The sequence below is a fragment of the Oncorhynchus tshawytscha genome, linkage group LG19 (genome assembly GCF_018296145.1).
Source record: "Oncorhynchus tshawytscha isolate Ot180627B linkage group LG19, Otsh_v2.0, whole genome shotgun sequence".
NCBI classification, from domain to species: Eukaryota; Metazoa; Chordata; class Actinopteri; order Salmoniformes; family Salmonidae; genus Oncorhynchus; species Oncorhynchus tshawytscha.
Window position 1 is genome coordinate 50737550 of NC_056447.1, and position 14309 is coordinate 50751858.

The window sequence follows — 14309 nt, forward strand, 5'->3', positions numbered from 1 at the left end:
ATTTCCCTAAGACAACCTCTGGATATGACGTTGAGCACATGCACTCAACTTCTTTGGTCGACCATGGCGAGGCCTGTTCTGAGTGGAACCTGTCCAGTTAAACCGCTGTATGGTCTTGGCCACCGTGCTGCAGCTCAGTTTCAGGGTCTTGGCAATCTTCTTATTGCCCAGGCCATCTTTATGTAGAGCAACAATTCTTTTTTTCAGATCCTCAGAGAGTTCTTTGCCATGAGGTGCCATGTTGAACTTCCAGTGACCAGTCAGTATGAGGGAGTGTGAGAGCGATGACACCAAATTTAACACACCTGTTCCCCATTCACACCTGAGACCTTGTAACACTAACGAGTCACATGACACCGGGGAGGGAAAATGGCTAATTGAGCCCAATTTGGACATTTTCACTTAGGGGTGTACTCACTTTTGTTGCCAGCGGTTTATTGGCTGTGTGTTGAGTTATTTTGAGGGGACAGAAAATTTACACTGTTATACAAGCTGTACACTCACTACTTTACATTGTAGCAAAGTGTCATTTCTTCAGTGTTGTCACATGAAAAGACATACTCAAATATTTACAAAAATGTGAGGGGTATACTCACTTTTGTGATATACTGTATCTTCTCTCATTCTTTGTCTTCCTGTTCTTCCTGGTTCGAGGACAGCTGGCCCACGGGAACGTACTCAGTAGTCATCACCCCTGCTCACCACTTCCTTACAGGTGGGCCTGAGAAGGATGGTGTGTTCGTATTGGGCAGTGTAGGAGCCCTTGGTGTCACAGAGAGGAGGGTACGGGTCTATGATGCCCAGGTCACACAGGTTCTTCAGGGCCATCAGGTACTTGCTCTCTCCCTGCCGGTCCAACCAGCGTCGGCAAAACGCCAACGTCCCGAAGTTGTCGTTGATCACGTTGAGCAGATGCTTAGCTCTGGGGAGCCTGCGACAGGGACACACACAGCACAATGGGAGGAGGCGGGGACACAGAGGGGAGGAGGCGGGGACACAGAGGGGAGGAGGCGGGGACACAGAGGGGAGGAGGGGAGAGCGATAAGGATTATGAGAGCAGTGCAGTAGGATAATCCACATTGATCAACATATCTGTAAAAATTCCAGATTTAGCCAGCTGGCTAATTTGTGTCTGTAGTTTATGGGTTCATTGTTGTATTAGTACAGTAGTATTCAGTTCAGGTGTATACTGTAAGAATCAGCGCGTTGGAAAGGATCAGACTGAACAGGGTCATTCGCCCTCGATTGTCCTCGATGGTGAACAGAATGACATCTACAGTATAGATTTCTACTTAGCATCGATGTTCAGTATTATCATTCAGCATTAAAATCAGGTGAGGCTCACACTCAGTGAGCGCCGACCGAACCGAGCGACCGACCTTATTGGCACGTGTCCAACGTTGAAGTTTTTCATGTAATGCGAGCAGTCCATGTCACCGTGAACAGCTCCCCTCCCAGTGCTGCCAAACGTCTCGATTGCGTACACCTCACCTTCCTGTAGAGCAGAAGGGTAGAGGAGGACACCGAAAACTCAGCAGATCCTAGAAACAACTGATTGACCGTAATCCATCTGCAACTTACATAAGACCAAAGTCCTTGAAACTGAAAGCCTTTATTGGCAGAAGGAAAAAGGGAAAGAAACTCACAGCATTTTTTTTTACGTCATTGAAATCCTTCTGGTAACGAATGTAGATGTTTAGAGATTATATTTTTCCTTTTTACAAGAATCAACATCATAGATGAGCAATTGGTTTTCCAGAGGATTCTATAAATGCTGATGTCATTACAGTAACTATTTCATCTCTTATAGTGTTCATTACAGTAACTCTTATCTCTTATAGTGTTCATTACAGTAACTCTTTATCTCTTATAGTGTTCATTACAGTAACTCCTCCCTTATAGTGTTCATTACAGTAACTCCTCCCTTATAGTGTTCATTACAGTAACTCCTCCCTTATAGTGTTCATTACAGTAACTCCTCCCTTATAGTGTTCAATACAGTAACTCATCTCTTATAGTGTTCATTACAGTAACTATTTAATCTCTTATAGTGTTCTTATAGTGTACCATTAAGCAATGGTAAGTCCGACCCGACCCACTGGTGTGGGGGTAAGTCTCAATGGAAAAGCACCATATCAGGTGGTGGTGATTCAAGACCCTGTGGTATTAGCTGATAACACTGACACCCTTCCTCTCTGCTTAGATAATTACTCAGTGAGAGCAGCCTCTCGGCACGCTCTGCTGACACTCCACCCCAGTGAGAGCAGCCTCTCGGCACGCTCTGCTGACACTCCACCCCAGTGAGAGCAGCCTCTCGGCACGCCCTGCTGACACTCCACCCCAGTGAGAGCAGCCTCTCGGCACGCCCTGCTGACACTCCACCTCAGTGAGAGCAGCCTCTCGGCACGCCCTGCTGACACTCCACCCCAGTGAGAGCAGCCTCTCGGCACGCCCTGCTGACACTCCACCCCAGTGAGAGCAGCCTCTCGGCACGCCCTGCTGACACTCCACCTCAGTGAGAGCAGCCTCTCGGCACGCCCTGCTGACACTCCACCCCAGTGAGAGCAGCCTCTCGGCACGCCCTGCTGACACTCCACCTCAGTGAGAGCAGCCTCTCGGCACGCCCTGCTGACACTCCACCCCAGTGAGAGCAGCCTCTCGGCACGCCCTGCTGACACTCCACCTCAGTGAGAGCAGCCTCTCGGCACGCCCTGCTGACACTCCACCTCAGTGAGAGCAGCCTCTCGGCACGCCCTGCTGACACTCCACCCCAGTGAGAGCAGCCTCTCGGCACGCCCTGCTGACACTCCACCTCAGTGAGAGCAGCCTCTCGGCACGCCCTGCTGACACTCCACCTCAGTGAGAGCAGCCTCTCGGCACGCCCTGCTGACACTCCACCTCAGTGAGAGCAGCCTCTCGGCACGCCCTGCTGACACTCCACCCCAGTGAGAGCAGCCTCTCGGCACACCCTGCTGACACTCCAGCAGAACAGAGATCACACACACACATGCTGGCAAGCAAGCAAGCCTGCACACACACACACACACACACACACACACACACACACACACACACACATACAAAGAGGGTAATGGCCCTAACCCAACACCACTCACTCCAGCTAAATATAAAACCTTCTAACCTGGCACATCAGCAACTTCATCCATCCCTTCCTGGCTTAGCTGAAAACATCAGCAAAACGTACCACTCAGCAGCCCGCCAATTAAAATGTTCAATTCTGTCCAAATGGAGTTAAGCATCGCAGCTGTGTGTGTCAGGGTGGGTGGTTAATAAACTACGGACCTTTAGCCTGAAACCCCGGATCTGTTTGTGCTGTCTTACCAACAAATGTGGTCATTCTCACACCTTAGGAGTTGGCAAAACAGCACAGACAAATCTGGTACCAGGCTAATTGACGTCTGTGACCTCACCAATATGGTCCTTACCTGGGCAATATATTTAGATCCTCAGGTATCTAGGTATCTCTAAAGATATGTATCAGGTATCTAGGTATCTCTAAAGATATGTGGCAGGTGTCTAGGTATCTCTAAAGATATGTATCAGGTATCTAGGTATCTCTAAAGATATGTAGCAGGTATCTAGGTATCTCTAAAGATATGTGGCAGGTGTCTAGGCGATATCTCCTTTAGTGAGTGAACTGGTCATTAATTGACTTTGAGTGGTGAGAACTCGACGTGTTTAGAGATATAATTGCTACTTGATGCTTCCAGGTGGTAATGTGCTTATAAGTGTAATAATGTGATTTTAAAGGTGCAATAATGTGACTAAAAGTGTAATTAAAGAACTGAAGGAGACGACTAAGGAGGTGTTGGAGTGTGTGTGTGTGCGTGTGTATGTATGTTTATACGTGTGAGATGTTAATCTGAGCTGATCTCAACACCTTGTAACTCTATAGAGATGTTCTCGCTATTACACTTCCTTAAGGGTTGTATTTATAGGCTACTCTAGGATTTTATTATTTGTATATATAATTTCACTTGAACAGAATGAACCTGCAAGAGAGGAGATGTGTACCTTGAGTATGTTGTTGCGGACATGATGGAAAAAAAGAAGAGAAGAAGAAGAAGTTTAACATCATTGTACTGAGGTAACATCTGAAAAGGCCTCTGTTCAAATGAGCAAAAGACGCCACCAGTCAGCACGCAGTCTTTTTTTCAAACCTTTATTGAGTCAGTTAAGAACAAATTCTTATTTACAATGATGGTCGACCCCGGCCAAACCAGGACGACACTGGGCATATTGTGCGCCGCCCTATGGGACTCCCAATCATGACTGGATGTGATGCAGCCTGGATTCGAACCAAGTACTGCAGTGACGCCTCTTACATTGAGATGCAGTGTCTTAGACCACTGTGTCACTCGGGAGCCCTAATCATCAGTCAGTCTCTAGTCAGTTGCTAGACAGTACCCGGTCAGTCACCAGACAGTACCCGGTCAGTCACCAGACAGTACCCGGTCAGTCGCTAGACAGTACCCGGTCAGTCGCCAGACAGTACCCGGTCAGGTGCTAGACAGTACCCGGTCAGTCGCTAGACAGTACCCAGACAGTACCCGGTCAGTCACCAGACAGTACCCGGTCAGTCACCAGACAGTACCCGGTCAGTCACCAGACAGTACCCGGTCAGTCGCTAGACAGTACCCTGTCAGTCACCAGACAGTACCCTGTCAGTCACCAGACAGTACCCTGTCAGTCACCAGACAGTACCCTGTCAGTCACCAGACAGTACCCGGTCAGTCACCAGACAGTACCCTGTCAGTCACCAGACAGTACCCAATCAGTACTCAGTCAGTCACCAGACAGTAATCAATCAGTACCCAGTCAGTACTCAGTCACCAGACAGTACCCTGTCAGTACTCAGTCGCCAGACAGTACCCTGTCAGTCACCAGACAGTACCCGGTCAGTCACCAGACAGTACCCTGTCAGTCACCAGACAGTAACCTGTCAGTCACCAGGCAGTACCCTGTCAGTACTCAGTCGCCAGACAGTACCCTGTCAGTCACCAGACAGTAACCAGACAGTACTCAGTCAGTCACCAGACAGTAACCAATCAGTACCCAGTCAGTACTCAGTCACCAGACAGTACCCTGTCAGTACTCAGTCGCCAGACAGTACCCTGTCAGTCACCAGACAGTACCCGGTCAGTCACCAGACAGTACCCTGTCAGTCACCAGACAGTAACCTGTCAGTCACCAGACAGTACCCTGTCAGTCACCAGACAGTAACCTGTCAGTCACCAGACAGTAACCAATCAGTACCCAGTCAGTACTCAGTCACCAGACAGTACCCTGTCAGTACTCAGTCGCCAGACAGTACCCTGTCAGTCACCAGACAGTACCCGGTCAGTCACCAGACAGTACCCTGTCAGTCACCAGACAGTAACCTGTCAGTCACCAGACAGTACCCTGTCAGTCACCAGACAGTACCCTGTCAGTCACCAGACAGTACCCTGTCAGTACTCAGTCGCCAGACAGTACCCTGTCAGTCACCAGACAGTAACCAATCAGTACCCAGTCAGTACCCAGACAGTACCCAATCAGTACCCAGTCAGTCACCAGTCAATACTCAGTCAGTCACCAGACAGTAACCAATCAGTACCCAGTCAGTACTCAATCACCAGACAGTACCCAGTCAGTCACCAGTCAGTACCCAGACAGTACCCAATCAGTACCCAGTCAGTACCCAGTCAGTACTCAGTCACCAGTCAGTACCCAGTCAGTACTCAGTCAGCAGACAGTACCCAGACAGTACCCAGTCAGTCACCAGTCAATACTCAGTCAGTCACCAGACAGTACCCAGTCAGTCACCAGTCAATACTCAGTCACCAGACAGTACCCAGTCAGTCACCAGTCAGTACCCAGACAGTACCCAATCAGTACCCAGTCAGTCACCAGTCAATACTCAGTCAGTCACCAGACAGTAACCAATCAGTACCCAGTCAGTACTCAGTCACCAGACAGTACCCAGTCAGTCACCAGTCAGTACCCAGACAGTACCCAATCAGTACCCAGTCAGTCACCAGTCAGTCACCAGTCAATACTCAGTCACCAGACAGTACCCAATCAGTACTCAGTCACCAGACAGTACCCAGTCAGTACTCAGTCACCAGACAGTACCCAGTCAGTACCCAGTCAGTACTCAGTCACCAGACAGTACCCAGTCAGTACCCAGTCAGTACTCAGTCACCAGACAGTACCCAGTCAGTCACCAGTCAATACTCAGTCAGTCATCAGACAGTACCCAATCAGTACTCAGTCAGTCACCAGACAGTACCCAGTCAGTCACCAGTCAGTACTCAGTCACCAGACATTACCCGGTCAGTCACCAGTCAGTACTCAGTACCCAGTCAGTACTCAGTCACCAGACAGTACCCGGTCAGTCACCAGTCAGTACTCAGTCACCAGTCAGTACTCAGTCACCAGTCAGTACTCAGTCAGTCACCAGTCAATACTCAGTCACCAGACAGTACCCAGTCAGTCACCAGACAGTACTCAGTCAGTCACCAGTCAGTACCCACCTCCATTCTGGTAGCTTCTCCTCCCTTGACGATGGGGACAGTCTTGCCTGCATGTATCCTGTACTGGCCGATGGAGTGGCCATTGAGGTTCCTGATTGGCTTTACTACATAGGAAAAAAATTAAGAAATATATATATATATATGTATTTATTAGGCAAAAATACATACACCTTAGGCAAAAAAACATTTAAACTCAGTTTGTCACAATTCCTGACATTTTATCCTAGTAAAAATTCCCTGTCTTAGGTCAGTTAGGGTCACCAGTTTATTTTAAGAATGTGAAATGTCAGAATAATAGTAGAGATAATGATTTATTTCAGCTTTTATTTCTTTCATCACATTTCTATAGGATTGACTTTGTTGTCCTTAAGCCATTTGCCACAACTTTGGAAGTATGATTGGGTTCCTCACTGATATCTTGAGATGTTGCTTCAATATATCCACATAATTGTCCTCCTCATGATGCCATCTATTTTGTGAAGTGCACCAGTCCCTCCTGCAGCAAAGCACCCCCACAACATGATTCTGCCACCCCGGTGCTTCACGGTTGGGATGGTGTTCTTAGGCTTGCAAGCCTCACCCTTTTTCCTCCAAACATAACGAGGGTCATTATGGCCAAACGGTTCTATTCTTCTTTCAGACCAGAGGACATTTCTCCAAAAAGTACGATCTTTGTCCCCACGTGCAGTTGCAAACCATAGTCTGGCTTTTTTATGGCGGTTTTGGAGCAGTGGCTTCTTCCTTGCTGAGCGGCCTTTCAGGTTATGTCGATATAGGACTCGTTTTACTATGGATATAGATACTTTTGTACCTGTTTCCTCCAGCATCTTCACAAGGTCCTTTGCTGTTGTTCTGGGATTGATTTGCACTTTCGCACCAAAGTACGTTCATCTCTAGGAGACAGAACACGTCTCCTTCCTGAGCGGTGTGATGGGTGCGTGGTCCCATGGTGTTAATACTTGCGTACTATTGTTTGTACAGATGAACGTGGTACCTTCAGGCGTTTGGAAATTGCTCCCAAGGATGAACCAGACTTGTGGAGGTCTACAATTGTTTTTCTGAGGTCTTGGCAGATTTCTTTTGATTTTCCCATGATGTCAAGCTAAGAGGCACTGAGTTTGAAGGTAGGCCTTGAAATACATTCACAGGTATACCTTCAATTGACTCAAATGATGTCAATTAGCCTATCAGAAGCCATTACATAATTTTCTGTAATTTTCCAAGCTGTTTAAAGGCACAGTCAACTTAGTGTAACTTTTGACCCACTGAAATTGTGATACAGTGAGTTATATGTGAAATAATCTGTCTGTAAACAGTTGTTGGAAAAATTACTTGTGTCATGCACGAAGTAGATGTCCTAACCGACTTTCCAAAACTATAGTTCCTTTATCAAGAAATTTGTGGAGTGGTTGAAAAACCACTTCAATGACTTCCGACTTCAACTGTACATACACACACAATAATATATCGTAATCTCATATATATATATATATATATATATATATATATATATATATATATATATATATAAATATATATATATATATATATGAGAGTAAGATATATATACACATACTGTAATATATCTATATATATATACACACACACAGTAATATATCTGTGTACACACACACAGTAATATATCTATATATATACACACACAGTAATATATCTATATATATATACACACACAGTAATATATCTATATATATACACACACAGTAATATATCTATATATATATATACACACACACAGTAATATATCTATGTGTACACACACACAGTAATATATCTATATATATACACACACAGTAATATATCTATATATATACACATACTGTAATATATCTATATATACACACACACAGTAATATATCTATGTGTACACACACACAGTAATATATCTATATATATACACACACAGTAATATATCTATATATATACACACACAGTAATATATCTATATATATACACACACAGTAATATATCTATATATATACACACACAGTAATATATCTATATATACACACACACAGTAATATATCTATGTATACACACACACAGTAATATATCTATATATATACACACACAGTAATATATCTATGTGTATATACAGTTGAAGTCAGAAGTGTACACACACAGTAATATATCTATGTGTACACACACACAGTAATATATCTATATATATACACACACAGTAATATATCTATATATATACACACACAGTAATATATCTATGTGTATATATACACACACAGTAATATATCTATGTGTATATACAGTTGAAGTCAGAAGTGTACATACACTGCTCCAGCTCCTTCCTGTTCGATGGGTTCCAACAGTTTACACCTTTTCTTTCTTCTTCTTTTTTTAACAAGTTATTTTTTTAAATTTCACTTCACCAATTTGGACTATTTTGTGTCTGTCCATTACATGAAATCCAAATAAATATCTATTTAAATTACAGGTTGTAATGCAACACAATAGGAAAAACGCCAAGGGGGATGAATACTTTTGCAAGGCATGTGTATATACATACAGTAATATATATATATTAGAGAGAGAGAGAGAGAGAGAGAGAGAGAGAGAGAGAGAGAGAGAGAGAGAGAGAGAGAGAGAGAGAGAGAGAGAGATACCTTGGTATGTTTTCCCATCTATCTCCACCTCATAAGACTCCATGACCTCCTGGATGGTTTCACCCACGTCACACAGACGCACATCTATCCCCGCACACTGGCACAGAAAACAGTTGACAGTTACACAAGCTCTCTCCACAGGGGTCACAAAATAGACATGAGTTGACAGTTACACAAGCAAACATCAACCAACCATCTCTGCAGAGCTCATTATCAGACGAGTGGGGAGTGAGAGTTACATCACATATCCTCTTAGGATGTTAGCTAGCATCCAAAATATGGTCATTTAGCAGAAGCTTTTATCCAAAGCGGATTACAGAACTGTCAACATTAACAGATATATTCAGTATTATGTGGCCCATGCGGGAGTCAAACACACAACCCTGATGTTGCGTGCACTGTAAAAACAGCTAGCTAGAGTCGTCTCAGCAGTTGGCTGTAGATGTGACTTAATGCTGGCTCTACTTCGGTCTGACCCCACTACAGAAGGTCTTCTTTGGTCTGACCCCACTACAGGTCTACTTTGGTCTGACCCCACTACAGAAGGTCTACTTTGGTCTGACCCCACTACAGACGGTCTACTTTGGTCTGACCCCACTACAGAAGGTCTACTTTGGTCTGACCCCACTACAGACGGTCTACTTTGGTCTGACCCCACTACAGACGGTCTACTTCGGTCTGACCCCACTACAGAAGGTCTTCTTTGGTCTGACCCCACTACAGGTCTACTTTGGTCTGACCCCACTACAGACGGTCTACTTTGGTCTGACCCCACTACAGATGGTCTACTTTGGTCTGACCCCACTACAGAAGGTCTACTTTGGTCTGACCCCACTACAGACGGTCTACTTTGGTCTGACCCCACTACAGACGGTCTACTTTGGTCTGACCCCACTACAGGCGGTCTACTTTGGTCTGACCCCACTACAGGCGGTCTACTTTGGTCTGACCCCTCTACAGAAGGTCTACTTTGGTCTGACCCCACTACAGATGGTCTACTTTGGTCTGACCCCACTACAGGTCTACTTTGGTCTGACCCCACTACAGGTCTACTTTGGTCAGACCTCACTACAGGTCTACTTTGGTCTGACCCCACTAAAGACAATCTACTTTGGTCTGACCCCACTACAGGTCTACTTTTGTCTGACCCCACTACAGGTCTACTTTGGTCAGACCTCACTACAGGTCTACTTTGGTCTGACCCCACTAAAGACAATCTACTTTGGTCTGACCCCACTACTGGTCTACTTTTGTCTGACCCCACTACAGACGGTCTACTTTGGTCTGACCCCACTACAGGTCTACTTTGGTCTGACCCCACTACAGGTCTACTTTAGTCTGACCCCACTACAGACGGTCTACTTTGGTCTGACCCCACTACAGGTCTACTTTGGTCTGACCCCACTACAGGTCTACTTTGGTCTGACCCACTACAGGTCTACTTTGGTCTGACCCCACTACAAAAGGTCTACTTTGGTCTGACCCCACTACAGGGCTACTTTGGTCTGACCCCACTACAGAAGGTCTACTTTGGTCAGACCTCACTACAGGTCTACTTTGGTCTGACCCCACTAAAGACAATCTACTTTGGTCTGAGCCCACCACAGGTCTACTTTGGTCTGACCCCACTACAGACGGTCTACTTTGGTCTGACCCCACTACAGGTCTACTTTGGTCTGACCCCACTACAGGTCTACTTTGGTCTGACCCCACTACAGGTCTACTTTAGTCTGACCCCACTACAGACGGTCTACTTTGGTCTGACCCCACTAAAGGTCTACTTTGGTCTGACCCCACTACAGGTCTACTTTGGTCTGACCCCACTACAGGTCTACTTTGGTCTGACCCCACTACAGGTCTACTTTGGTCTGACCCCACTACAGACGGTCTACTTTGGTCTGACCCCACTATAGATGGTCTACTTTGGTCTGACCCCACTACAGGTCTACTTTGGTCTGACCCCACTACAGAAGGTCTACTTTGGTCTGACCCCACTACAGATGGTCTACTTTGGTCTGACCCCACTACAGATGGTCTACTTTGGTCTGACCCCACTACAGATGGTCTACTTTGGTCTGACCCAACTACAGATGGTCTACTTTGGTCTGACCCCACTACAGATGGTCTACTTTGGTCTGACCTCACTACAGATGGTCTACTTTGGTCTGACCCCACTACAGATGGTCTACTTTGGTCTGACCTCACTACAGATGGCCTACTTTGGTCTGACCCCACTACAGAAGGCCCGGCAAGAACCAGGCAGATGCGTCCATATCCAGAGGTGTGTTATCTCTTGGTCACCACCACACACACACACACACACACACACATCATAGAAGTAAAACACACTGATAACTTGGTCGCAAGCCAAACTTACTTCTTCATCTGTCAACAACTATAACCACTCTAACCTGGAGTGGGAGGGGCCATAGTCAAAATGTCCATTTAAACCTGATGATTGGCTGAAAGGAAGGGTCTTCTTTTTTTTTACATGCTCTAGTCTAACCCACTGAACAATGGGAACCAAAGTCATAGTGCATGGATGGATAAATGGGTTGTTTTACCCTGATGCCTGTGTTGGTAGCATCTCTCACAGCCTCCAGTAATCTGTCGTACTTTGGGTTAAAGGTCACGGTGAAGGCACAGTCAATGATTCGACCTGGAACACAGACATCATGAATATCAGCCAAGTGCAACGACATGACGTAACGTTTGATCTCACCTTCCTGTTTTAGGTGGTATTTACAAAAGTATGGGTCAGAAGTGTGATTACAATCTATCAGATCATTACAGCTCTATTTTAATATGTAATGTCTAAATAAAGTCCTACAAGATAAAGGAAGACTTTAAAATAGTGATCCTTGTAGATCTGCACTACTGCAGGGTTTGGTCCCAGTTCAGCAGTTAAACACCTGATTCAGCTCATCAAGAGGTTGAAGGTCAGTTGATTAGTTGAGTCAGGTGTAACAGCATTAAAATGCTGGATCAAAAACATTCAGTATTGCGGATTGACTATTACTGCTGTAGAATGCAAGTGCCACCAGGTACAGACATTAGCCCAGGTAACTGTAAAGCCCTGTGACACCAGATACAGACATTAGCCCAGGTAACTGTAAAGCCCTGTGACACCAGATACAGACATTAGCCCAGGTAACTGTAAAGCCCTGTGACACCAGATACAGACATTAGCCCAGGTAACTGTAAAGCCCTGTGACACCAGATACAGACATTAGCCCAGGTAACTGTAAAGCCCTGTGACACCAGATACAGACATTAGCCCAGGTAACTGTAAAGCCCTGTGACACCAGATACAGACATTAGCCCAGGTAACTGTAAAGCCCTTTGTGACACCAGATACAGACATTAGCCCAGGTAACTGTAAAGCCCTTTGTGACACCAGATACAGACATTAGCCCAGGTAACTGTAAAGCCCTGTGACACCAGATACAGACATTAGCCCAGGTAACTGTAAAGCCCTGTGACACCAGGTACAGACATTAGCCCAGGTAACTGTAAAGCCCTGTGACACCAGATACAGACATTAGCCCAGGTAACTGTAAAGCACATTGTGACACCAGGTACAGACATTAGCCCAGGTAACTGTAAAGCCCTGTGACACCAGATACAGACATTAGCCCAGGTAACTGTAAAGCCCTGTGACACCAGGTACAGACATTAGCCCAGGTAACTGTAAAGCTCTTTGTGACACCAGATACAGACATTAGCCCAGGTAACTGTAAAGCCCTGTGACACCAGGTACAGACATTAGCCCAGGTAACTGTAAAGCCCTGTGACACCAGGTACAGACATTAGCCCAGGTAACTGTAAAGCCCTGTGACACCAGGTACAGACATTAGCCCAGGTAACTGTAAAGCCCTGTGACACCAGGTACAGACATTAGCCCAGGTAACTGTAAAGCTCTTTGTGACACCAGGTACAGACATTAGCCCAGGTAACTGTAAAGCTCTTTGTGACACCCCTGCTGATGTAAAAAATAAAAAAATAAGTCTTTCTAAAAATATTTGATTGATTGACAGAACTCAGTGCCAGTGTTGACCATTGATGTGCCTGCCAGTCTATTTATATAAATACATTTTATTTGATTGATTGATTGATTGAAGTAACACAAAACCAAACTACAGACGGAACTGAAACTGAACTCACTGACCGTTGATGTGCGTGCCGAAGTCTATCTTGCAGACGTCGTTGTACTGCAGGACTGTGGGGTCACCAGCATTAGGAGTGTAGTGGGCAGCAACATGGTTGATTGAGCAGCCTGTGGGGAATGCCAGGCCAGCCTTCAGACCGTTCTCTTTGATCAGCCTCCTACTGCAGTCCTCCAGTCGTTCACTGACACACAGGGACAGGGACAGACCAGGCAGACAGGGACACACAGGGACAGACAGGTACAGACAGGGACACACAGGGACAGACAGGTACAGACAGGGACACACAGGGACAGACAGGTACAGACAGGGACACACAGGGACAGACCAGGCAGACAGGTACAGACAGGGACAGACATGTACAGACCAGGCAGACAGGGACAGACAGGGACAGACATGTACAGACCAGGCAGACAGGGACAGACAGGGACAGACCAGGCAGACAGGTACAGACAGGGACAGACATGTACAGACCAGGCAGACAGAGACAGACAGGGACAGACATGTACAGACCAGGCAGACAGGGACAGACAGGGACAGACATGTACAGACCAGGCAGACAGGGACAGACCAGGCAGACAGGGACAGACAGTGACAGACAGGGACCGACAGGTACAGACAGGGACCGACAGGTACAGACAGGGACCGGCAGGTACAGACAGGGACAGACAGGGACAGACAGGTACCGACAGGGACAGACAGGTACCGACAGGGACAGACAGGGACAGACAGGTACAGGGACAGACAGGTACAGACAGGGACAGACAGGAACAGGGACAGACAGGGACAGTCCAGGCAGACAGGGACAGACAGGTACAGACAGGTACAGACCAGGCAGACAGGTACAGACCAGGCAGACAGGGACAGACCAGGCAGACAGGGACAGAGACAGACAGGGACAGACAGGTACGGACAGGGACAGACCAGGCAGACAGGGACAGACAGGTACGGACAGGAACAAGGACAGACAG

General features: G+C 46.3%; 1 protein-coding gene across 1 annotated transcript in view; it reads right to left on the reverse strand.

The window, feature by feature from the left end:
* Positions 1-565: 565 nt before the first annotated feature.
* The window catches only part of LOC112219046 (methionine aminopeptidase 2-like), a 22476-nt gene continuing 8732 nt past the window's right edge, over positions 566-14309 (reverse strand). The window contains exons 6-11 of the mRNA XM_042301164.1: positions 13341-13522; positions 11737-11831; positions 9173-9269; positions 6537-6640; positions 1380-1495; positions 566-931 (exon numbers count right to left, since the gene is read on the reverse strand). Coding sequence (XP_042157098.1) covers positions 679-931; positions 1380-1495; positions 6537-6640; positions 9173-9269; positions 11737-11831; positions 13341-13522 — 847 coding nt within the window. The 3' untranslated portion in view covers positions 566-678. The remainder of the gene's footprint in view (positions 932-1379; positions 1496-6536; positions 6641-9172; positions 9270-11736; positions 11832-13340; positions 13523-14309) is intronic.